Raw genomic sequence first — 27,377 nt, 5'->3', positions numbered from 1 at the left:
CCTCCACTACGGCGTGCCTCATAATCAGAAAGTGGTTTTGGCACGTAAAACCCCATAATTTAATTTTTTTTAATTTTTCACTTTATGGTCCGCTTTACAAAATGCACGCAAAGCCAACTTCTTTTGTCATGTGCTGGCACGGACGCGACATATTACTTCCTTTTCTTCCGTCGCGTCCTTGGTGTGCTGCCGACTCCAAATCAATATCAACCAGACCGTTCTGCCGCTTTAAAAAAAAAAACAGCACAAAAGCAACCAAGCTCTGACGAAGCTCGAACAGCAAGCAGCAACATGAACGCTGCAACACAGGAGCACCGTCAAACGCAGCAAGCCTCGGGCCTCAGCCGGTGACGACGTAAAAGTTTAGCCACTGAGTGCATCAACGCCATCCCGTCCGGTCGAAGCACGCGCTCCAACGCACTCGCTGACGTCTTGTCTGCTCGCCCGCCCAGCGATGCCACTTCCGTCTGTTCTTCGCGCAGGGAAAATCGTTACTACGGCACAGCGAACGTTATTTTCTGGCTCGTAAACGGTAATGTGGAAAGTGGTACCAGCGTACGCGTTTTCAAGTGTTTTAATCCCGTCGGTGCATATGGGGCATCAGAAACCGCGCGCATAAAATGCACCGCAAGCTGTGGAGTCCATTATTCGCGCTAGCACGGCCCATATATATACCAGTGTGTGAGGGGCCCCACTTATGCAGTGTGGTTTTACTGTGCGCGCACACGCCTAACGACCGCGTTTCTTTAATCTATCTATCTATCTATCTATCTATCTATCTATCTATCTATCTATCTATCTATCTATCTATCTATCTATCTATCTATCTATCTATCTATCTATCTATACATCTATATATATATATATATATATATATATATATATATATATATATATATATATATATATATATATATATATATTTCTTTGTTATTCCCCTCACTTCAAGCGCAAGTTAAGGAGCAGGATGCTAACCTGTTACTCAAGTGATATTGCGCAACAAAAAACGACCTAAGGGAAGAAGACACACCAAGCGCTTGGTGTGTCTTCTTCTCTTACGTCGTTTTTTTATTGCGCAATATCACTTGAGTAATGGATTACCAACTTGCCCGGAATGCTGCTCTCATTAAGTTCATGCTAACCTGGTTACCCTCCTTACTTTTCTTGCTATTTTTCGATCGCCGGTGCGATCTTTTATGTGCACCTTCCTTTAAAAAAAAAAAATTATGGGGTTTCACGTGCCAAAACCACTATCTGATTATGAGTCACGCTGTAGTGGAGGACTCCGGAGATTTCGACCCCCTGGGGTTCTTTAACGTGCGCCCAAATCTAAGTACACGGGTGTTTTCGCCCCATCGGAATGCGGCCGCCGTGGCCGGCATTCGATCCCGCGACCTCGTGCTCAGCAGCCCAACACCATAGCCACTGAGCAACCACGGCGGGTCACCTTCCTTTAGTCCACTTGCCATTCGTTACCTCGAATCAAGCACGCCAGCGTCAAGCTCTCTTGTGTTTTGTGGTCGCTGGTGGTCACGTGCCCCTCTAGAGAGAGAAAGAGAGAGAGAGAGAGAGCAGCGTTCCAAGCTCTCCTCCGCTGTAAACGCGAGTAATATGAATGTTGAATGCATACACCCTTTCCCCGTATCGCTCCTCCCTCTCTCTCTCTCTCCCTTTAAGGGTGCCTCGAAGAGCGTCCGGAATGCAACGTTCGTCATGACGCCTGGCTACACGATCAGTGCGTACATACGGCTCCCTTATTGGAGCATTTATGTATTTTCACGCGTCATTAGGATGACAAGGATAAAACAGAAGCAAGCATTTTAACTAAGCGAGGACAAGATGAAGCCAATGGCAGCAGAACATCTATAAAATCACAATTTATCTACAATGCAAGTACAAAAGGAAGGGAGCTACTCTGATTTCTCACGATTACTTAATTACACCTAACGTAATCACTTTGTTCCGGAGCTTAAAAGAGTTTGCGAAATGCTGCAAGTAGTTTTGCCGGCGTGTTTGCCGCGCAAGATTTCCTGTCGCGAAGACGCACAGTTTGCAGTACCAAGCCACGGGCAGTTTGTAATTAAGGCTTGAGAAGGAGTACGTGCCTGCATATAAAACAGAAGCAGTGACTCGCGATCAATATGCCGCCTCTGCTAATTAGTGTGCCGTGGGTCCTCGTATACTACACTTATTGGACGACACTGACAGCCTCAAAACTTTCTTTCCGCTTGTTGTGTTACGTCGCTCTGGTGAAAACTCTCAGCGTTGCTGTATATTAGTGGCTAGAGGATTCGTTCTCAGTAAGAAGGAAAAGGCAAACACTCAAAAATTTGGTTTCTGAAAAATCAATTTGGGATTGCTGTACTTAACAACCCTCTTGTGTAAACAAGATCGCGGAAACATGGGTTAAACGAGCCCGCATCGCGATAACAGTAAGGGCATTGAAAAGAGCCAAATCTTTCGGGAAAAATAAAAACGGGCACTTCTTTTTTCTTTATCCTTCCAGCTCATGGATGATTAAGCTGTGTGTGCGTTTAAGACAACTTCGTCGTGGCGATGTTGTGGGAAATGTTTCTGACATACAGCGACTTCCAAGCTTCTAAGCGCGGGAAAAGACGAGAAATTTGCGTAGAGTAGACAGGTAAATCGCTAACTTTACTATTTGAACTTTGTTGTGTAGAAAGTAGTGCATTTATGTCAAGCGCATACCTGGCGTATGCGGAAAGGATATCGCCTAGCAGGGACCGGACAATGGAAAGACAAGCTATTGATCTAAGATTACAACGCATCGTACACGAAGTCCATCGCTTGCGCACATATGTGTGATGAAATTGTCACTGATAGAGTTCTTGCCCCTCTTTTTTTCTGAAAGATGTCTCTAGAAATTCACGCGTTAGAGCTCACTTCTTTGTGCATTTCTGTATATATATGTATATCTTCTCTATGTCTTTCTGATGCACATTTCGGCAATAGTTGTGAACATTAAACAAATTAAGCTCTCGCTCTGCATATTGAGCGAGGATTAAATGAATACATTGTTGCGCTAATAGGAAAATAAAGACTTAGGAGGGCAAGTAAGGAACACTAGGTCGAGCGCTGCATTTCGCATGTCGTCTTCGCTTTTGTACGTCATATCTAGGAACGTTCTTGTTAAACAAAAACGTTCGGAGTAGTATCAAATAAGTCCAAACATTTTAAATATATTATATAAAAACGCCTATAGGGTACTTTGTGGTGACAGTCTAAATAAATTTTTGGTTTAACGCTGGTTTAAGAAAGCCGCAGCTCATTGCAAATATTTGTGACAACCAAGCGAAACCCGATAGCCGACATTAAAAGCACGCACTGCCAAGCGCCTGGCGTGCTTCTCTTCTCATTGCTTGCGATTTACTCCTCTGAAGAGGGAGCACATTTTTGAGAGGGAGAGTATTACTGTGTTCTTGTACTCCTCTTTCTTCACTGCGAGTTACTGTTCTTACAGCTATGAACCTAATTTGCGATAGACAACGTTTCGTTAGCATGTAGCAAGAAAACATTTTGCTCCGTCGTGCCACTTTGTTCATCTTTCGTCCTCATAGAGGTGGGGTCTTCCAGCCTAATGGAGGACATCATTGGCCGACCCTAGAGTGGTTGGATTCCGTCAGTTAACCAACTGCTCCGTCCTGTCCTTCAATTGAACCAACCGGTCGGTGTCTCGTGGACCAATGAGTCTTTCTGGTTCATAGATGGGTGGGCTTCTTTGCACTTTACATCCTGGCGGGATGTGGCAGTAGAGTTGACACGTAACGCGTTTGCATATCTTCGGTTGCCCGTGCGCCTGACGGTGTGGTCGCTGTTGTCTGGACGCAGGAGCTCGGAGGCCCTGGACGCGGAGCCCCCTCCGCCGAGCGCGGTCAAGGGCGTGGCGGCCGCTGGTCAGCGAATGGCTAACGGGCGGGTGGCCAGCGGAACCCCGGACGCCTGCCCGGACGCGCACGTCAAGATCTGCATCGATACCAGCGAGCCCGGCACCGCCACGCCCAAGAACCAGGACGCCGTACAGTTCTTCCCGACGCCCTCCGCCGGGTGAGACTAGAGGCTATAATGCAGGGCTAGCGTAACCGCGTGGTTATCTTGCAGGAAAAAAAAGATGGCTGCGCCGCGCGAGAATGCGTCGATAAGACGTTTCTTGTGCTCGTTACTTAACAAGCTGATAGTGCTTATAGCTCGCTTTTTTTTATTGCTACCGGAAGCCGAAACGTGACCACGCCCAGCGGTCATATATATGCGAATATGTTGTCACGTTGCAGAATAGTCACATGTAAAGATGTAATTACAACATTTACAAGAGAAACAATGATGCATAAACAAGATGGCTGTCGAGACCGGTTCCACCTCTACACGTCAAATCGTCTTCTGACTGGCGCCACTCTGGGTTGGTCCGTAACATAACCCCCGCCTGTGACGGCAGCGTCTCGGCGCTAACTATATAAGTGAACTGGCGGCAAATTAAGGCTTCAGCCAGGACACATGCACAACGCCCGTGGGGTCACGCGAATCCAGCGGAGCAATCTCGTAGTTCACATCGCCGAGCTGACGCAATATCGTGAGGGCCCTGCGTAGCGTGGCAGCCGCTTTGGGAAGTATCAAAGTATCATATATATATATATATATATATATATATATATATATATATATATATATATATATATATATAGAGCCGTTGCGCCGTCGTTGAGAAGGAGGTGTCGACATTGCTGCCATGGTCGGTGCCAATTACCAATGTTTCGTGCAGCACCTAAAGTATTCCTCTCAGTGGTCTCCTCCGTACTTCTTTTTTTTAATGCGAAAGCATTATGTGCTCCATTACGCAAACAATCCGTCGGCGTGACCGGTAGATGGTACTAAAAATTGCCGACGGCGCAAACAGTAAAGACACGTCAAAAAATGCTCAGATTGTTGTCAAATTTCTAAGGAAGGTTCCTGTAAACAAGATAAATTAATGTCTTTGAAAACAAAATTTGGTAAATTTCGGTCTGGGTGGAAATCGCACCCGGGCCTCTGGGGTGCGAGACTAGCACGCCTCCCCGACGCCACTGCGACCCCACGGTTCTTGCTTACTAAAGGTGTGGCCTACTTCGTGCGTCACTGAGCACGTGACTGCGCAGCTAATGGGGAGGAGGTAGCGCCACGACACAAGCGTATAAACATGAGCGCGTGCATGGCGTTCCGAGGTCTACAAACGATATGATGCTTTCGCATTCCCACACGAAGCAGTCTTAAATGTCTCTACCGATATTTTTTAAAGTTTACTTAAGCAATGTTTTTCGCCAACATCCGTATTCCACATGCCTTACTATATGTCCTCATCACTCGCGTTCGAAGCACTTGCAGTAAGAAACGACCACGATAAGAAAAGAAGTGGGGCCTTGCTCCTCGCTCGGTGCCAGGCGTTCCTCGCGTGGCTGAATGTCATAACAGCCGACCTTCTCGGATGCATCGATGACGGCCACGCGCAGTCAAACTTGCGTACGCGTCAGCCCTCGTGACTCTTCCTAAGAACGGCAGTGGCCTCCCGCATGCACGCACTCCGAGAAGGGCTGCGCTTGTGGTGGCCCAACCAAATGGTCGCGCAGACGCGCCTGCAGCGGCAATGGTCGCGACAGTCTTCTCCCTTCCCCCCCCTCCCCCTCCCCCTTCGTGCCTGCTCGTCTCTCTGTTGGCGTGTGCGACTCGTTGTGTGTGCAGCTTGCGGAACCGGCGAGCGACAGCGGGACAGAATATAGTCGCGCTATATTTGCAGCATGGCCGGGCAGCAGTCGATCGTTCGACGTACGTTCCTCCAGCGGGGACAGCGAGTGTGCGTGTACTCGCACGGAGAAATGATAGTCTACAGCGCAGCGAGCGAGCTAGCGGGAACTTCCGGGTTTTCGTTATTCCTTTTTTTTATTTGTTTTTGTCCCATTCGACCGTACTAGCGTTCATATATTTATTAAGGGGTCATCGTCGTACATGGCTGACAGAAATTTACAGTCGCTTTTGTGCATGTATTTCGAGAGGTATACGAAGAGCACAAACGAAAGCAAGTGATGTGCCTTCGAACTTCTTTAGCATCACTTTCTCGTTCTTTTACTTGCTTGTGAACAAAAGAAATCGAAACAAGAGTATTCAGTAGGCTCCACCGAAGAAATAGCAATATAGGAATTAACTGAAAGGCCGTAATAGGTACGCACATGCTTATAAATGGAAAATAAAGCAATGCTCACGGCCAAACGTGCATTAACAAAACACTCCCTTGAAGTAACATGCCCTTTCTTGAACGGAACTATGCAGGATATGCCGCCCCATTAGTACAAATATATTCCATGCTGTTCAGTGAAACCGCTAGGTATATCGGCCATTTTAGAAGCTGAGTTGCTTAACTGTTTCGTGAATTTAGGGCGCTATGACGTCAAGCTATTCGAAACTTTTCTATTCCAATTCTGCAATCAGCCCTCCGCGATTGGTCAAAAACCTTTAGAGCCACCCCCACTTCCCCTACATGTCAGTCACGCGACGTCATGAAAACCGCGATAGCTCCCCATCTGATATGACGTGTATACACGTAATCAGAGTGTATACACTCTGATTATGCATGATTGGGCTGAACAAAACAAAAAATAGTTATTTCTGATTCGACGCCATTTCGCCATTGGCCCTCGGCTATTGGTCAAAATTTTTCGGGTTGCACCCACTTCACCTGCCTATCACGCGACGCCACAAGCCCGCAAAAACTCACCGCGTCAAAGTGACGTGTACGCTTTAGAGATGCATTCATATGCCGAACAAAACTGAATTTTCTTCTGAATAGCCGCAGGCTGCCCCGTTCCGAAAGGAATAAAAGATGGCTGCCGCCGATCGCTCAGGCACTGGCTACTCGCACCTGCCGGAGAGCATGGATTTATTTGCGTATAATAAAACCTTTTGCGTGGCCGTGTAACGCTTTCGAGCACTTTCGGCATGTTTACGACCTCGTTGTGACTATTCTTCTTTGCTTAGGATCCGTTCTAGGGTCACTCTTAAGCTTCCATTGCATGCCGCCGCGATTTTCGACCAGCCACCGCAAGCTAAGTATAGGGAAACGGACCAATCGCAGACGCCGGCTCCACCCTCGTCATCCGGTTATCGATTTTCAGTGCACTGGCTCGGCCCCACCAAATCCCTCTCCACTTGAGCGTGCTCCTCGCCTCTTGTCAGCCAATTAGATAAGACAAGCTGCTCAGTGTAGGCAATGATATGCGTTTTTAAAGCAAACAAAAGTGATCGTCTATAAACGAGGAGAGCGTTTGATTGGTCTGTTTATTCACCGCCTGATGCTTGCTTCGGCGGTTACGCAAATTTAAGGTCAGGAGATTGGAATAAATACATATCGGAATAGTTTTACGTTATACGGCCCTTACACTGGAAGAGTGATTAGGTTTAGCAAATTCTTATTGCAGCACCATGCTGACCAGAGCAGATTGCTTCTCACCGTGGATTTATTGCTGATTGTCGATGTACAGCCAGCTTTTGGGTGGCCAATTTTCTCACAGTTCAATTCCTTACTAGTCAACGACTGCTTGATTTCTTGTGTGTGCGTGTGTGCGCGGGTGTGTGTGCTTACGTGCGTGCTTGCGTGCAAGAGAAAATTGCGCTGAGAAAGCTTGTTAGGCTTAAGGGCTAGTCGTATACAGTTAGGCCTACAAGTAGGCCTACGGTGTGGTCCAGCTAGAGGCATGCATATATATACTGCTATGAATGTCGTCTGCGGAGCTTGTGCTCACGGCGCACACGGATCTCGCGAATGCAGCGAGCAGGTCCGCGCGGCGTCCGACGGCAGCGCTGCCGCAAACAACGCGGCGTCGGGTGGCCGCGCGGCGAAGGAGGGCGACGACGTGTCACTGTACGGCACCCCCAAGGAAGAGCTGGGGCCCGGCGGCGGCGCGGGCCTGTCCGAGGCCAAGGCGTCCTTCATGCGCAACCAGCTGGAGGCCCTGTTCCAGCCGTCCGACAACAAGCTGGCCATGAAGCTGTTCGGATCCAAGAAGGCGCTCATGAAAGAGCGCATCCGGCAAAAGGCCGCCGGACATTGGATCATTCATCCGTGCAGCAATTTCAGGTATGTGCATGCTGTATACCTTCTTGCTCCACATACATCTCAGTGCAAATGCCGCCTATATACCAACGAACGCTGTTTAAGATCTGTATAGCCTTCGCGAGCTATCATCTTGTTCTTGCTTTCCTCTTTCATTCCCTTCTTCCTATCACCCATTACTGTGTTTCTGTGCTCTTCTCCTTTAAGACTAACAGGTGTTGCGCTCCTTCCAGTGACAGTTGACAGCCTACTCCTTACTTTGTTTTCTCTCCTTCAATTGCACGTTTTCAAACAAAATTATTATTATTATTATTATTATTATTATTATTATTATTATTATTATTATTATTATTATTATTATTATTATTACCTTAAACATGATTCATGGCAAACTTTATAGGAGCGGCGGACATCATAACTTGTGCGAAAATCGGCATTACTATTGCTAATTACCAAAATTTAGCCAATTACGTTTTCAAATATTGGCCTTGGGGGGCACGTAGTAAGTGCAGAATTGAAGTCATCCATGCAGTATTCAAAGCGTAACGTTTTGGTAGAAACGTTGCGCTAACAGTTCTGAGAAATGCCGACTCAAAAGATTTCGCTGTGATATCTGTCGCTGTTCCAATTAACGGTCTTCCGTACGGCGTTTTTCCTGATTTTGATGTCCGCCGCTGCTGTACCTGAAGCGTTGTTAGTAACAAAATTTTAATTTATCTCGAATCAGCTATTTATTAAAAATCCTAGACACCCTACACAGAAACACGGGTATAGATCCACAGTGTAGGCAGAAATTATGACATTCGCTGAACTATCAAGAGGGGGTTTACCTCGTTGTCAGTTCTTCTAAGGCTTGGAAATGCACGTTTACGGCCGATGCATGGTGGTATAGCGAGACGATTGTCTAATTGTCTCGTTGTCAAAGACGTCTCGATTGTCTAAGACGGCATCAAATGCACGTGCCACTTGTATAGCCGATTATAAAAGAACGGTGTTCAGCAGGCAATGCTTGTTGCTAAATAAACAAAAACAAGAAAAAAAAAGCAATGATACCGCTCGCAAGCACCGATTCCTCGTGTAACTATACATGTGCTCTTGTGTTAGCGGCGCGCTGTAAGTACCGAAGCCACGTTGGCGCTCAGTGCTGGAATACCTTGAATGTGGCGCATCGCTGCTGAAATATCTATCCCATATATATATTGGTGCGTTCACTATACCGGACGACACCCGTCACACTCGGTTGACGTTGCGACGTAACACTAACTCGACTACAGTGATTACCTACTCTCGTGATTGTCATTCACTGGCCCTCGATTGCACCAACGCTTCAAGCCTGCTCGTATAGCCTCGAATAGAGATTTACAGAAGCGCTATTTAGTCAAGCACGCAGATCCCCGATAGCTAACAGCGCCGCAGTGCTGCCATCTGACGGTCCATACGCGCGGTGCTCCTTATGATGCCGTACTCTCCTAATAGATTCCAGTTCACGATCACAAATCGTTTGTTCATTTCAAGGGACCGAATCCCCCGCCTCCCCTTTTTCCAATCACGTCACTTCACAAAATACCGTTCGAAAAGAGTCATTGTCGTTACTCCCGTATTTTTATAAAAGGGCGCAGGAGCAGGCTTTTCCGCTTCGACTCGAGACGCGGACGCTATGCCGTCAATGACAAACCGAGCCCCCCCCGCGCCCTCCCCCACTTCTACACTGAAACAAATCTTCCGCTGACTTGACGCGTGCACAGTACGCATTCACCGCGGCGCAGCCGGGTGTGCAGACTACACGCGCAATATCCCACTCCCGCTTGCTTCCCTCCCTTGTACGCAGCGCCTTCGCTAACTCTGTCTCCTACACAGGCTGTTATGCAAATAGCCTGTTCGTCGCTCCTCTCTGCGCTACGAGAAATAAATCGGGCGCTACAGCAGTGTTCGCCTGCCTGCCTGCTGCGCGACGACGACGGCAAACAGCTGGTCCCTGCGCGCGCCCTTAAAACAATACAAATGCGATGAGCGCTTTGACTGTGAAAGCGAGGCTGCATGGAAGGGTGTAGGCGCACTCTATGGGACCGTAATGGATTTGCGATTGGGGTTTAATGACGTCGCCGGCCGCCCTTCCCCGCACGGGGAGATGGGGTGTACGCGGGTGCAAGGGATGGGTCACGTGCGGCGTACGCTGCGCCGCAACTCACGGAAAAATACGACGAGAGCGCGACGGGGGCGATTAAGGCTGTGCCATGCGAGACGAAAGAACTAGAAGAAAAGTGTGTGCGCGGTGATGGCAAAGCATATAGATAGGCAGCGGCCATTGCACTAACGAGAGCGATGCGGTGATCGTTCGACGAGACAAACGAAGACACGGTGTCTTTTGTAAGAACTGCTAAAAACAGGGACGGGGGGAGAGCGCCAGAAGGGGGTGTTCTGCAGAACTAGCGCGCGTAGGGGCATGGTAACCGCTTTCGCCCTAGCGAGCAGGCCGTCGACAAACGAGAGTTCAAAGTGACACCCGTTGGAACTGCACAATATTGTGTCCTTGAAACCGAAGCATTGCGGTGAGAGTGTGATGAACGGAAACTGATAACGACCAGGCGCAGCGCAATTATCGCAGAGGCGGACGCAGTGCACTGACCGAGAGTTTTGCAAAACCGTTTGCGAAAACGCGATTACGCTCCGAGAGGGCTGGTGGAAAATGACGATCATTGCACCATGACAACAAACTAGGCCTGTGAAACAACGAAACTACAACAGCGCACCGCGGTGAAGAACTTGATGCGTACCGCGCTGTTAAGGCTTTACAAACGGGCATCACACGAGAACACCAACTCAGCCCATTAGACGTCCTATATAGAGAGAGAAACCAAATGATAAATGAAAGGCAGGGTGGTTAACCAGGACTGAGCCTTTACGACGTCCTATATAGTTGCGAACGATGCGCCCAGGCGCGCATCTGTCAGAGAAACGCGAGATAGTTTCGACAGACGCTCACGTTGTCGTTGTTTGCCCGTCGTGTCTGCACAGCATCCACACTAAACATTCTAGTACACCAAAGGGTGTAAAGCAATCCGCCAGACGAACACCCTCAGGGTGTTAGTTAATACAAGCACCCCTATTTGATTAACACCCTCATGAAAGGGTGTATGGCTGAAGTAAAAGCGAAATGAAAGAAAAACGTCGCCCTCAGCTCCTGATACTTACCACTGTTTACGAGTTTATTAGCGTTACTGCACAAGCGGCAAACAATTCATCCTTAAATAGGTTACGAAAGAAATTCATGGGGATGGATTCGAGCCCAGGAACTTCACATATAAACCATTGCGCCACGCAGAAGCCAGGTTTCAGCTCTTCAAATATTGGTATCTATATGTATAAATTGTCCAGAAACTCCAACTGCTTCATTTCATGAGAACCCCTGCACAAGGTCGCATCTTACATCAAAGAAAATGCGTTCGTTACCCTTGAAATCTAACAATCCTATAGCTGCAAGGAGAGTTTTCAGAGGTAGCGAACGTTCGAACACCTTCCACATAGGGTATTAATTGTTTCCTTAGGGTGTTAATTTTTTAGTGCTTTCATTTTTTTTCTTTGCACACACCTTACTATATGGTGCTTTGAGTAAAATTGGTGTTAAAGTGGTATAGCGAAGGGTGAAAAGTGATAAAACACCTTATTCACACCCTCAATTGTCTTAAATGGGAAGGACAATGACAACTACATCGACTAGTTTACACCGCAGTGATGCACCGACCCCTCGCTTTCGTCGATAAACGTTGGCATTTTCATGAAATGATAGAGAGAAAAGCTACAGAAAAACTTTAAGTTATGCTCCACCTTGGCGAATCACTCTAGTACAAATAGAGAGAAAGAAAAAAGAAAAAAATTTTCTGAGAGCTAGGGATTTTTGCACAGCTGAAAAATAGACAGCGTGGATAAGGTGAGGTTCAAACGTCCAACATTTATCATATACATATATAGGGTGTCTCAGCTAACTTTAGCCAGAGTTAAAAGATATGCGAATGCCACGTAGCTGGACAGAACCAAAGTAATGTTCTTTGCCGTCGCTTGGAGATGCTCAAATATTTCTTTTTTCATACCGCCTAATTAGACAATTAGTCTTAATCAATTAACCAACTTCTCAAGTATTATAATTAGATGAAAAGTGTCAATGAGACAATTGTAAAGCGACATTGAAAAACCCGATACAGCTTTCTGTTGTTCAATACATGCTACACAAAAGTGTTTTTCCGAGCGAGAAATACGCCCGCGAATACAGGCAAAGTGCCTCGAGTGGCCAGTCGCGCGGCAATCGTCTCTGTCCTTCCTTTCCTACTTTCGTGCGCTACGCAAACACCGCCGTTAGGAACCACGACCAACTCGCCCAAGCATGTATACCCTGTGTATCGTTGTAATAAGTTGAATTACAAAAGCGCGACTAGCACGGCAAAGGTCAACAAACCGTGTACGTTGCCATGCAGCAGAGTCATATCGTCGCTTCTTATGCTATGGCCATGCGCCTGCTTTAGGATTTCCGCGCACAGCCGTATTAAACTAAGAGCAGCGAGCAGGAAAGGTTTCCCTTCGTAATGCCAAGGTAAATTGAAACAAGAGGAGCTGAAGCTTTCAGGAAGCTATAGTTCAGTCACAAACGATGGGACTTGCAATTATCTTGCTCATTTATCGGTGCACTGTGCACGCCGAAGTTGGTCCGCATATAGCAGGCCGTAAGGAGGAGGAGGAGGAGGAGGAGGTAAAGGTAGAGAGACCAACCAGATGCACGTCCAGTTTGCTACCCTACAAAGGGGAAGTGGCTTAGGGGAAGAAATGAAAGGAGAGGGACTGTACAAAGTACTATCGATGTGAATACGTGCGGATGTCCATAACTTCGCGCCTGTAATCGCTCACTGAGGCCAGTCGCTTTCGTGAAACGTAGTAGTGCCCGCGTCGCAGACCGAAAGCGCTTTCTTAAAGACAAAGGGCTTCTTGGAGAGTTATCCCGACTTGTTCCGTATCGAGTATGTTTCTAGCCTATTTCCTATGCTGGTCGCGGAGTCAGCGCTGTCTAAAAATGTGCGCCGATTCCGAAGACAGATCTGGTGCCGGTGATACCACAGCGCGGTACCGATGCTGCCAGTGTTATAGGTACCGGTGGTACCAGTGGCACCGGTACCGGTGGTACCGGCGGTAAGGGGAGCGTTGTGGCATTCTTCGCTCGTGAAAGCTAGCGTTTCGAGACTGTGCGCTTGCCATTACAGTTGCAATACTCTGGGCCTCAAAATAATTCAAGATGAAGTGAACATCTCTCTCTCTCTCCCTCCCTCTCTCTCTCTATATATATATATATATATATCATCTTTTTTTTTGCGAAAAAGAATGTTATTGCCAGCCAACTTCGTTTCCGAGTCCGTTTTTCTTTCTCGTTCCTTCGCGGTCGCCACCGCGAACAATGTACGTGTCCCGAAGACGACCAAGCACAAAAAACGAAGAGAAACTTGCAGTCGCAGCAGCAGGCCCGTAGCCAAGCCAAGTCGATAGCCGACGTCGCGAGCTGCAGTGCTCGTGACAGGAGCATAATCGACCTTTCGGTCCCCTCTCTCTATTTTCACGCCCCCAGCAGCCGCAGTTAATTTTGCGTCTTTTCTTTCTTGGTGTCGTTTTCTTGTCTGTCTTTCTTCCTCGCCTGTTTTTGATTGTCCACCGCCACATCTTGCCCGCGCCTCAAGTACGACTTCGTCGCCCGCATTTTTCCTCAGATGCGAGCAAACACCGGCGGCTATATATACGAGCGCCGCATTCGGCGGGGACGCAGTCATAGTTCGAGATATATATCTGCGTGCGGCATTCGAAGTAATCGAGCAGCGGTGAACGGGTGAAAAGCGTGAGAGCCACAGCTCCTCTGCGCTCATTTAAAATGCGGAAGTACGTTACCGCCCGGAAGCCTGCGTTTCGGGCAGCAGTTTCGTTTATGTCGTCCCCAAACGCCGCACCAATTTCGCGAGAAGCTTCGTTTCGGACATGTCGTGGCGTCAAGCAAGTCGCTCGTGATTTTCTTCATCTCTTTAGTTCACGAGATTGTGATTGTCATCTACGGTTTTTCTTACGTTCATATTTCTTCCTTTTTATCGCGTATGCCCATAAATAGTAAATAAAGCCGCCGATAACACTGCTAAGAGATGGAGAATAATACTTGACGTGGAAAGCCGTTATCCCCTGAAAAGGCAGCCGAATTTTAAGGAAACCGACAGAGAAAGCGAGCGGCGCTTTATTTCGAAACGACTCTTCGTCTGAGTCGTTGCACTAAGAAGACGTAATACAAGACCATATATAGCTCAGTAAGAAAATGAGAGCCGTCAGGAAGGGTGTGCATCAACCGCTTTACAGAAAGGAGGCATTCTCTTGCCAGAATTGCCAGAAACCGATGTAAGGCATGACGTCATTCGCGCAATTATATCGTGCCCTTCATGCAGCGGTGGCAAAGCGCCGACAGAAAATTTTCGAGAGCCATACAGATGGGGACGCAGCTTCTTGCGAGATTGGTTCCAATGGCTTGTATGTATAAGAACACTATAGACGCATCTATAACCCAACAAACACGGAGCGCTGAAACGCAGGCGTCCTGACTTAACATTAAAGCTTGAAAAGTATAAATAAACGAACGGACCTTCAGCTGTGAACGCGTTGTCACGGTGAAGAGCAAGGAAATGCGCCACTCCATTACAGCATTCACACTGTTCTGCAATGTTCGATTACTTTCGCCCGCAGCACCGCATACTGTATCTGCGCAGTTTCGAGCCGAGAAGTCATCTTGGATTCAGAATCTGAGAATTCTTCGGCGGCGGCCTGCCTTAAAACGCGCCGTGTGATTGGTCGGCGCGGTATGCAGCGATGAAAGTGACGTCACGGCGCATGACGAAGAGAAAAGAAGAGGGTGCAGAGGGAGCGGTGTAAGCGGCGGAGGGGAGGCTTGTCGTCGACGTGGCGACGAAATAAAGCGAAATAAAAACCACACAGCGCAAGGATTTTCGGCAGCCATTGGAGAGGTGTACATTACTCGACCGTTCCGCACGTGGGAATTAAGCTGAAATAATTCCTTCATGCAGAGCCAGTGCCTGCATACTTTCCCCCCGCTTTATAAAGGGCTGTTCTAAGAATACATTGCTACGCATCGTGCAGTCTAAGCTGAGCAAGCGGGAATCGTTGACATCGTCTAAGCAGAATATGGTTTTAAAAGAGAAAAAGAAACTGCAATGGGACAATCTCAGAGGTGGAACGCGCGCAAGACATAGCTTCAATCATGCGTGGCCATAGAAACGCGACATAAGCAGGGGGGAAAGCCGTAAGCGCGGAGCGACTAAGTGAAGAACGAACGTCGAGCTTCGCAAGAGAGCCGAGGCACCAGTGAGCAGTGACGGCGACGCGGGCTTTCGCTTAAGCCGCCGCTTTATCGCGTGATCCTCTCGGGGATTGCGAGCAAAACCGAGGCAAATCCCCGCGGCTCGCGACAGTCGCCCGCCGCTGTCGGAAGGCGGCGCCGCGTCCGACCGAGTCGACCCGGCACGCGAACATGGGCAAGCGCCGCACTCTTGCCCGTAAGCAACGGTTCTCAGGAAAAGCTCTCGGGAACTAAACGAGAAACGAGAAAAGGTCTCGCCCGAAAAACGCGCGGGTTCCTCTTGTTAGCGTACGTATGACAAGAGAAAAATGTGAAGTGGAATCAGAGGCTCTATTCTCGACACGCATGGCGGATGCGCAGCCGCCATTATCCGCCATGTTGACTCTCTGATTGGCTGTCGAGAGGTCACGTGCCTTGCAATTTGTGTCAGGAAACGGAAGATTTGCAAAATTCAGTTTTGCATTTTCATCAAGATGACGAAAAGTCGCGTGCAGCTGGAAATTTTATCGACTAATACCTTGTTATGGTCCTTGGCAGCTATATTGCAATGTTAGCGCTTCAAAAAGAAAGCGAGCAGTAGCGTGCGGAAGCCCTTGCAATGCATCTGCAATTTCACGAATAAGTAGTGGGGGTCCGTGATAGCCGCCATGTCAGCTCGCTGATTGGCTGAAGGAATATCCCGTGAGGAGCGTCACAGGAAGGGCCGTTTCGTAAACGTCAATTATACGTCGCGTGACGTTGCGCTGGGCCGCCATGGCAGAGATTTTCCGCCAAAACTTGTGGTGCGACAAGCCGCGCGAATTATGCTGATGAGCGGCCATATGCAATGGCCACTGAGAGGCATGCGTATCGCCGCATTTTCCCCGTCGTTTGATGCCATGAAAATTTTTTGCTCATAACGCGTGCCCGTAGTGTTCACTTGTAATGATGTTGGTTGAGCATCACAAACCTTCTGCGACTTTTTGCACTTTTCACTGCTGTGTTTGTATTGTAATCAAGCTTAATGACCTTTCACATCATCAGAAGTTATGACAACGGCAGTTTTTTTAATTTATATAAAGAAATGTACGCAAGGCGGAGCTTTGAAGTTTCCTCACGCAGTGCAGGTAAGCAACGAAGTGAACAACAGATTGCAGCGACGGCGCTTTGGTCGCGCAAGCGGATACCTATGGCCACCTATGGCGCGCGCAACCCTATCGGTGATATTCAGCCGTTTCTCAGCCAACCGAGTCGGGCTGTGTCACTTGCGTATCACGGGATAGCGATAACGCGGCCTAGAACATGCGCCATCACCATAGGTAGGTCGCGTATGTTGTCTCGAGGGTAGAAAACAAGCGCGTTGGCGCCAACGTACGATCACTCATTCCGTTTCCCGGGGACGGAAGACGGAAGCGAGAAGCGTTTTCGACGGAATAATCATGCGCTTTGAGCTGGTTGCCTTATTTTTACTGAGGAGGAAAATTGTTTTGCTTTATCAATAACGTTAGGTTCACCACCTGCATTTTCAATTTCTTAAGCAAAATATCAAGTTTGCGTCACGTTACGAAGGCACAACGGGACCACCAGCGCCATTTTATTCGCGTCGCGCCCACGTCACGCCTCGAAGAAAATGGCGGAATGTCCAGAATAGAACCCCAGGAACGAAACTGCAAAGTTGTTAGGGCTGATCCAACTATTGAGCCAGATAAAAGAAACCAGTGCTAAGCATGCTAAGCAGCCACACTCGCAAGCGGCTGGGCTCATTGCGCCCAAAGTGAGCGACGATCCGTTATTGAACAGGATGGTTCCGCACGCAGTCAAGCCGCGTGCACCCTAAGCCTTTCAGCAGAATCAATCAATCAATCAATCAATCAATCAATCAATCAATCAATCAATCAATCAGCAGAAACAATCAGCAGAATAGAATTCGCTTGCCTCCAGCATGCGCGCGTCTAACAACGCGTCACTCGATCAGGCTGCTCATGAACGCGCAGCCACCATTGATGGAAGGTACTAATTTGGTAACCTTGATTTGAACGGGAGGCAATGTTCATATGAGCGTCGCGTTCGCCTAACCACCGGATTTGGCCATGAGGCTAGCCGGGCCTGGCTGACATGACTGGCATTTTCGTTTATTTCTGTGCATTATGCTATTTCTCTCCTTTGGACGTCGTCGTTCCATTTTTTCTTGCGGCCCCTGCAACAAGCTTAATTATCTTTTCCGCGCAGCTCATGCATGCGCAAGCTAACGACAGTATACCTCGTTGGTGAGAAGGCGGCATCCGTCTGTTTTCTAATAGCCGAGTCGTTATCTCTTCCACGCATTAAGTACATGACGCGCCTAACTACACTCGTTCTCCTTAATCTCCCCACCAGAACCTCATCTATCCCTCCCAAGTCCAGCAATGCCGTTTCTATACCTCTTAACGTCACACTTATCAAGACGGCAGATAATTGGATGGGACTACAAGATTATAAAGTTCGCATGCATGGCACGTATTCTGTTGGCGCAAGACAGCCTTCGGTAATTTGGGGCCTCTTGGAGAGGCCTTTGCCCTGCACTTGGGCTCCAGATAGACTGTTTGTGATTATAACGATGAAAAGCGTGCAGCCCGCCGGTTACGGCTCATCACCATAACCACATCACCACCACTGCTTTAGGCCCCATCGCGAAGCTGCGGCGTATTCATTATAAACAAGCGAAGCTCGCGAGGGTCAGAGCGAACTGCAATGCCGCCTGTATAGGAGCTCTGAATGTGGCAAAGCTGGTCGTCAAAGCCGTTGCGACTGCTAAACGAGTTCAAAACAAGCACTTGGAAAAAAAAATTAAAAAAAAACTGAATAAAAAGCAGATACATTTCGGAAACGCATTTAGAAATGGAGCAAGTCTGTTTTAGTGATACATTTCTCCCGGAAAGAGAATTTTTCTCTCCCGAGTGGAACTGTTTCGTATCTGAGTATGCGCATCCTTCAGCATACGCTCATGTGTATGTCTATAGAAAGGAAGAAAGAAATATAAAGCAGAACAATCAATCAATTTTACGAGTGCAGAAGATGCGAAAAAAAAGAAGCGCCTACAAAAAAAAATTAAAGAGAAAAGAAAAGAAGGAGCGCTTTTCGGAGTTCTGATATGCTAACGATGGATGGAATAAAGACAAAAACAAAAAGCGGGCAGAGAAACGGCACCGCCCTTTTAAAATTTACGAGCCGAAAATTGCCCTCATATTAGGGTGTCGATTTCGTCCCAAGGGACCCCTCCCCTGTCCCTCCCAATCCCCCCCCCCTCCTCATCTCGGACAGGAAAAGCCGACGATGTCCTTGGATTACTCTTTCTTCGTATTTATTATTTTTTTATCACACTAGAGATTTTTGTGCTTGACGTTTCCTCAGCGCCGGCAACCAAAGTCGCAAGACCAGCGTTTCGGTTTAAGTGAAGAGATATGAGACGCCTGTGAAGCGTCGAGATTACCGAGCCTTAGCAACGACCCCGTCTTCAAAAGATTACAGCACCAGCCCAGTCCTAAAAGAAACACGCGGTTAGCATTCAGCAATTTATTACGACTGATATATTACGTGAAGGCGTGGAGATGACCTTGCTTTGCGCATATATATATAGGTGTCAGGTCCGCAAGGGTAATGCGTCGTATCTGCCATTCTTTTCCGACAAATTTGGAAAAGCGTGCCTTTATCACTAGTTAGATGTTTCCTTTAATTAAAATCTGGTCATACTGAGTACATGTACGCGCGATGTAGTGAGAAGCTGATGAACTAAGGTGACAACGGCGAAAGAAACGCATACACGCAAAACAAGGAGCGTAGAGGACGCAGGTTTCTTGCTTACGCGTTTCTTTATCTGGTTTTCATCTTAGTTGACGATGTACTAACTCGCCCAGAACTCAGCTTTGCAGTGAGAATCTGGAATGATGGCGGGCTTATATGTGCCGCAAGAGCGGTAAGCTCGCGCACGAAATACTTCTCCCACTTGCCATCTCACCACTCTTATGTAGTACTCATCAGTATTCATCACGTTGCGAGCAATGCAAAAAACATAAGCAACGCATGGCGCCTCGATGATATGGCAGCACTGACGTCGTGCCGGGCTCAGCCTTGTTAACCTCCCTACCTTTTCCTTATGACGCTCTCTGGCGTCAGTTTGAGAGTAGCCCAAGAGATGCTTAAAGATAATTGCACTGATATGCATTTCCTCGAACTAATGTGAATGTTTTTTTTTTCTCTCTTACTTGCGGAAGATTTCGCTCAAAGCAGCAAATAGCGGGGGGGAAGCGGAGCGTCAGTGAATTCGTCTGCCCAATTCGCAATATGCTAATCTTTTCACAATTGATTTACTGTAGGTCCATAAATATAATACGAGTACCTTTTTTTATGATTGACGTCCTTAAAGTTCATCTCGCACTACATTTGGATACACATGAATACGCAAATATGACGTTCAATGTTTTTCTTTTTAATTTGTTTTTTCCTTCTTTTGACTCATTGTGTTCGACCGCCAGATGTTCAACCTACGGAAGAAAAAGAATCCGTAATGCTATCCCATAGTTTAACAAACTGTTTAACTCGACATGCAGGCAGATCGCGGAGGGTACACGGTGCGTGAGGTCGTAAACGTGGCTAAGGAGCTCTGCTAAAGACCAAGCAAATGGGTGCGACGTCGATTAAAGCAAAGTACCGGTCGCAGCTTAGTATAACGCGGCAGAAATTAGAGTTCCAATGCCTAAAAAATGCTCTCGTTTTGAGAAGCTGTGCTCTAACGACCAGCCTTGCTTTCTTAATTATAGGAGCAACCATTCCCACTGGCACGCCTTTTCCTACTGTGTTCGTTTCAGCAGCACGTGGTTCACGCAGACTGTACTAACCATCAAATTTAGGATGCAATCGCGTTGTTTTCCTCGTTGGTTGTCCTAAGATGAACCAAGAAAACTTATTACACAGTGATAGGCGACCACATAAGGGGAAGGAAAAGGAAGGAGGTCGAATCGCAGTGCTTGATATTTTCAGTGAGTAGCAGATTTTGAGTACCACTTACGCGGTACCTTAAAGTGGGCTTTTCTGCTTGTATACCATGCTTTGCTGCGCAACACGTTAAGAAGGTGGCAGAAAAGGGAGATTAGTGCGGCACCGCTTTCTGGAAGCTGCCGCCGCTTGCGGGCAGCAAGAAAGAGCTAATCGTGGACAATGAACAGAATGAAAGTGAATATGGCAAATTAGTTATGCGGAATCCCGCAAGATTGAACAGTGTTCATGAACCGGAAGATAACTACCTATACAAATTGGGGGGGGGGACAAGATTATTCACAACAAATGTCTATTTGCTTCATGGTTTAGGCAGGGTTCCATCAATATCAATGTCAATTAAAGTCGTGCATCACGACCTGAAGCAAGGACGCAGAAAGGGATACCAAAAAAAGCGTAAAAAGTGCAATTTAACTAATCCGTCCTGACGCCTTCTGCAATATAGAACCTATCTCAAGTTTCCTGTTTGTCGTAGTGTTATCGCTGTTGTGCAGCAATTTATTGAAAGCTGTGGGCTCGGAAGTGTCAAAAACGTCGCGGTGACGGGATAGTGACCAATCGCCCGCAGTTCCCGGCGACCTGCCGACGCGAAGCACTGACGTGGGTGCCTGTCGTCGCAGGTTTTACTGGGACCTGTGCATGTTACTGCTCCTGGTGGCGAACCTCATCGTTCTACCAGTGGCAATCTCGTTCTTCAACGACGACCTGTCGATCCGGTGGATAGCCTTCAACTGCCTCTCGGACACCATCTTCCTGCTCGACATCGTCGTCAACTTCCGAACGGGTAAGTCGGCCTTCGCCGTCGTGGGACAGTCACCCGTGCACGCATTCGCATTGCAGCACTTTATTTTTTCGACCGATTTGTCGACATTTCCAATGAAGCACTGACACGCGCTTTTTCCATGGTTATTGACGCGCAACACCATTGAATCGCGTTTCCACACAATTGAGGGCACCACAATGTCCTTCTTTCGAATATTGATAAATTGCTGCCAAGGTATTTTTATTATTATTCGTACATTGCAAAGAGCAATATATATACACGTATTTCTGCCGGGCTGAGATTAACAAAGCTCGTGTTTGACGCCGCGACACTGGTGCCGCTCCTTTCAGTCGGTCTGTGTTTCAGCTACATGGATCCAGTTACGCCTCGTGACTAGACTTTCTTTGTCCAAAGCGCACCTTTAGAGGATTTTCGATCAGGGCTGTCCCTAGGACCCCTCTGATAGAGTATTAAACTTGGCCCTTAACCAATAGTTTACTTCTTAAGAATGCAGCGTACCCTTGATCCTAGAGTACGATTCAATATTCTGTTACTGTAACAGATTACTAAGTACGCATATAGCTCGCTGAGTCAGAAATAAAGCGCCGACTACTAAAAAATAGTTTATTTTTCTTCTCTTGCATTCATACACGCGTTATCAGAGCAAAAGAGATGAGGGGAGGAGACAAAATGCAGCAGCGCGCCCGCAGTGGTCTGCATACTTCGAGTCTAGCTTGCCGTACATACACTGACGGCAAGCGCCAGCGTCTCTCTGCGTACTAATTGATCCGCTGTTGTGTCAACCGGGCCGGTGCGCAGGAATCATGCACCAGGACAACTCCGAGCAGGTGATCCTGGATCCCAAGCTGATCGCGCACCACTACATCCGCACCTGGTTCTTCCTGGACCTCATCAGCTCGATCCCTCTCGACTACATATTCCTCATCTTCATCCAGGACTACAGCGACAGCTTCCAGCTGTTGCACGCAGGTCGCGCTCTGCGCATACTGCGTTTCGCCAAGATGCTCAGCCTCCTCAGGCTACTCAGGCTGTCGAGGCTCGTCCGATACGTCAGCCAATGGGAAGAGGTCTACGTAAGTGTCCCTTCTCCACACCGATGTGTTCCATGCTACTTGGCGCAGCCATCGAGCTTCTCGCGTCAGGAATGAATACTGAAAGCGCGGTGGCTATTGAGAGGCAGCTGCTTCCGGACCCGAAATGTCGTTCTTTACAGGCTCTCTTCCAAACAGACGACACCAGAAGCGTTCTGCGCAAGCGCAGAAGTCGCGCACTCGCTAGGTTATACCTCTCCTGGCTAATACTCATGGCCTGTGTTGAAAATGGGAGGTCGAAAGACGCTTCTGTATACATGCCCACTCTGCTTCGATAAGAACAGCCTCTTGTTAGGTCCACATCCCGTTACGTTCCAGTTAGCAACGTCTCGGGCAGGACTTTATACAATGAGCTGATACTTTTTTTATTTCTTTTCTACACTGTAAAAAGAAAAGTTCCTCATATACGGCAAAAGCTGCTGGTAAACTGTTGCCGGAGGGTTTCCGTAATCTGAAAAAATGCAGGTGTTGTAAAAAGGATTCACCCTCCGTAAGAAGTATACGTTTGTGAAAACGTAAAGGTCACAATGGCAGCACTGTACTGTGCTCGCAAGCATAGCACCATTTCTGCGAGAAAGCTGGCGGCAACGTGACTGGCCCTGGTAGTAAGGTGCAGTTCTGAGTCACTTACCGTGGGAAACAAAGCGAATGGTAGACTAGAAAACAAAAATGGGCCTGGTGATCAATACATGGTATAACTGGTACAAAAATAAAGAATATCTTATTTGCATACTGCGCGGATAAGGCTTCATTCGTTGTACATTTATATATATATATATATATATATATATATATATATATATATATATATATATATATATATATATATATATATATATATATATATATATATATATATATATATATATAATATATATTCTACAGCAATGGTAGGTACGTTTCGATTTCACATGGTTGTTGCAATGAGCGTTGTTTCGAGCGTTTCTTCAGTCGTTGGTTTAATATTCATGCTTTTCCTTTGGGTTCGATGTCACACTTTACACTGCTAATAAAGCTTAAAGCGATCACTGCTATTCAGTACCATACTGCTAATATTTATTTAGTACAGACAAACATACGCACTCGGTTAAGTTGACGCATGTGTTACGAGCAAAAACGGTTAATTTTCTTGTGCTTATTCTGGTCCCGCGGTTTATATATGAGAAGTGAATCTCAGTAAGGAAATCAGGCAGCCGTGAAGCCGTCAAGGAGTATTCAATTTCGATACCATTGAGTTTAGTCGGCATAGGATAGGGCTCTTTTAGCAGCTCTTCTCTTCACAATGTGAGCTCATATTTATTCACTAGATCGCGTAGAGTTCCGGAGACATTTCGACAGTTAACTGAGGCAACTGCGTCTCAATGAAGGCAAACGACAAGGTTTGTACCTTCAGTCCATCCTTTTAGAAATAAGAAGTCTAACAACCTTCTTTCACCGGTTCGTTTATATAAGCCTGTACCGCTTGAGCTCGCTTAAAAATGGCATGAACTGAATTGAATTGTTTATTACTGTACCCACGAAACAGCTTACTTGACTTGTAATTTGTTACACATGAAGCAGATTCCATTTTAGATCAGAAAGCAGGAATATCCCAAAAGGAAAAGAAAACTGCCTAGTTTTTGTGCAACTATGGCATTTGACTGCCGCCGTTCGAACAAACCAATTCCCAGATATTAATCGTTCATTCACTTGGATAAATGAAGTGCTCGAAGCACGTGTAACTGGTGTCGACGTGGCGAGTCACGGTGTTGGTGGACGAGATGGAATTATACATTGCTGCCTGCTTCTTCAACAACTGCATGCATGCGTTAGAAATGTAGAAGCTTTTACATTGCTAGCTTTCTGCCTCGCTGCGCTGTACTGTGCTAGATTCAGTGCACTCGACAGCGGCTGGAATGAAGCTGCTCGCTGTTGCCCTCGTTTCATGTGTTCCTTTCATCATGTAGACAATATAGTGATGAGTACGAACCATTCTGTTGTGAAGCCACTCATTGTATCAAGTCAAATATCCACAATAACCGTGCATTCTAGACGCGCCCTGCACGTCAAGGATGTGAAAGTCAGAGTAGGAGCTTACTGTATTGTTCTAATACAAGTTAATCAGAATGGATTAAAAGCGGCCGACATTAAATATGTCATCTAAATACCAAAGACTGCAGCAGTGCAGCTTCTGGCACTATATCACGGTAAAGAAGCAAGCGCTGCGCGCATGGCTTTAACGCTATGTTTTTTTTTTTTTTTTTTTTAAGCTTAACACATTGATCGCATTCTCACGCACGGCGCTGCTTCTTTAAGTAGTGGAAACGTACTTAAGAATTTATTAAAACTTGTTGTGTTGCACGTTTCAAAACACTATGTCGGTTGTAGAAGAAGAGTTGCAAACCCTGTGAGTGTCGTTTCGTCTTCCTGTTGTTCGCAACGTGTTTCCACGTCTGCAATGAATAACTCGTACGGATGCTCGTGATGTGGCGTGTGTTTCCCCTTTTGTGAAAGTGTCACGTTGTATTTGTTCTTGCTTGAGTGCTGTGTTTGTGTACTTCTCAGCTGTTGTGGTAGAAATAACGAAAGCGACGGAGAGCTGGAAAGCTGATTCGGCGACCACGAGTACAGAGCGATGCTCCCGGCGACTTTCTGTGTTTGAGGCGCCCTGGGCAACAGTAACAGGCACGGTAACTGCGAGGAAAGGTGCGCAAATCTAAGGCTGCTATACGGCGGCGCCTTCGCTTCGGAGTAATTTTCGAAACTTCGCTTTAACTTCGACTGGTGACGTAATTCAAAGGATCACGATGAGCGCAAGGTTCAGTCTAGTCAAGATACCTGCATTCTGAAATAAAAATTATCAGCAGCTGTAACTTACCTGCATAGTGCAGGTTCTCCATGTCATTGTTCCATGACAGGCACTTTACTGCAGCAACTGTATACAACAGGTGCAGTGATCCAGCTTTGCAGTCCACAGTATCGCTGAGAAAAGAAACCATTCGTTTACAAATTTTGTCCCTTCAATGTGGCGTTTCAAGCAGAACATAAGCAAAATTCTCAGGTGAAGTCAGTATTCCCATAACTTCATTTTTACGCGAGCAAAACATGCAATGCATAGTGAGACATGTGCTCACTGCATCAACTTTCCAGCTATAAAGCGAGAAACCAAGCAAACGAGAAAACATGCTCGTAAATCAAAGTGCATGCTCGGGGTGACAAGGCGACATATTGTTGTATGTAAATTGCATGAAGAAATTACCGTTGGTTGGTACACATTCTAAAAGAGAACATCCATCCTGTGATTAAACGAAGTTATCGGTTACTAGCACTTGCGCTGGTAGCTTTCTCAAAATATCAATGATGCAATGTGAGGAAACCTCCAGCCGCTTTACAAACATTATAACATGCTGAGTATCATGGCGACATCATTTTTACAGAAGCATTGAATGATAAAAATCACGGCTTTGTAGTTACTATTTTGGATACGTCTCCTAAGTTAAACGAACACAGAGCTTAAGCACAGATGGCGTGAACGCAGCGCAACTGTAAAAGAAACAGGAGAACACATTTCTTTTTCCTATCAGTCTTAGTAGCACTGCTCTGTTGGCACCAACTATCTGAACAAACATCGCCCAAGTCAAGGTCCTCATTACGAATCGACAAAAAAAAAGACTAAATATTACATAGAATGATTATGCGTTTATTGTGGTAGATACCAACAGAACGTTTCTGTCAGGCACTGCGTTCACAATGCCAGAAAAAAAAGGAATGATTCGGGGTTAAATAAGCCCCTACACTAACGAAACAAGCGACAAGGCGCAATTGCTAATAATCGTGCACCTTGCTATGTGTATGTGTGTATAGCTGTCCTATATATATACATACGTATATCTGCTCCCATATATGTTCGTGTTGAAGAACAGGAGTTAAGTGTTCTGTGTATTGAACGGTTGTTGTGGACACACAGAGCAAACGCCTCGTGCCTCGTTCACACCCACGTTGCCCTCTATTTCGAAAACCCGATACCGGCACGTTTTTTGGTAACCCTTATCTTTGTGCACGGCATGTCCACCCTTATTGCCGCATCGCATGACATTCGTAAATGCCGTTTGCGATTTTGTCTCCTCTCCCACGCGCGTAGCTGACGAAACTACGAAGCAGTTTTCTTTTTTCTTCTCTCAGTCTAGCTATATGACGGGCTGTGTGTTAAGGTGGGTCGCTTTCTGTCGCGTAAGACGGGAAGTTTAAACGGGGTGTTCATACATTGTGCCTTTCACAGCACAGGAAAGCTTTGTTTTCCTCTTTCGGTGGCTCTAGCATGCCGCTGTGAAAAGTTAAGCGTGTGTCACACTCTGACGACGACGTGACCACATGGGTATATGTACATTTCTGGCGAGGGCGTCAAAGTGTAGCACCATAAGAAACCAATGTGTGCATCTGCGCTAAGGCTCTACGATCAGCAGCTAATCAACATGTTCTAAACATTAATTATACAGCAGCGAAGGCACCTCAGTTATCAAGACAGCGTGAACGCTGAAATGCGAAGTAACCTACAGGTTAACCTCCAAAGAACAGAACCCAACTTAGCCCGTTTGTTCTATAAGTACGGCGATACCCACAGGTCAATCTAGAAAAAAAAAATTGTTGGGGGGGCTAGAATTGGCGCTGCAGTGAGCGAGTCGGCGCCGCATCGCATGTTTCGCAGGTTGCTGCGGATCAGTTTATTTCAGGTGATGCAAAACGCCACACAAGCTTCCTGTATCAATAGCCGGGAGGTTTGTTGATAAGAAACTTACAGAAATCTACAAACTTTCTGAGCCAGATAGCAGACAGGAAACCTCGGAAGTGTCATGAAATGATGGCGTCTCCTTCATAAATGTTTATATAGTCCGCCACAAATATGGCGCGTTTTCCTTCTATTTTCCGAAGACTTCTCTCAAGAAGGGGCTGGATTTTGAACGAAAATTACGCAACTGGTATTGTTAAATGTTTCAAAGGAAAGCTCCCGTTAGCCAAGTGGTCAACTCGGTAGATTTG

General features: G+C 46.8%; 1 protein-coding gene across 1 annotated transcript in view; it reads left to right on the top strand.

Moving 5' to 3' along the window:
- Positions 1-27,377, top strand: part of LOC126541799 (uncharacterized) — a 484,065-nt gene that overhangs the window by 433,167 nt on the left and 23,521 nt on the right. The window contains exons 3-6 of the mRNA XM_050188735.3: positions 3,850-4,065; positions 7,808-8,116; positions 21,107-21,270; positions 22,069-22,343. Of these exons, the coding sequence (XP_050044692.3) occupies positions 3,850-4,065; positions 7,808-8,116; positions 21,107-21,270; positions 22,069-22,343 (964 nt within the window). The remainder of the gene's footprint in view (positions 1-3,849; positions 4,066-7,807; positions 8,117-21,106; positions 21,271-22,068; positions 22,344-27,377) is intronic.

The sequence above is a fragment of the Dermacentor andersoni genome, chromosome 2, assembly GCF_023375885.2.
Source record: "Dermacentor andersoni chromosome 2, qqDerAnde1_hic_scaffold, whole genome shotgun sequence".
In the NCBI taxonomy this organism is placed as follows: Eukaryota; Metazoa; Arthropoda; class Arachnida; order Ixodida; family Ixodidae; genus Dermacentor; species Dermacentor andersoni.
The sequence above is the reverse complement of the archived record's forward strand: the minus strand, read 5'-3'. Positions and strand labels throughout refer to the sequence as shown.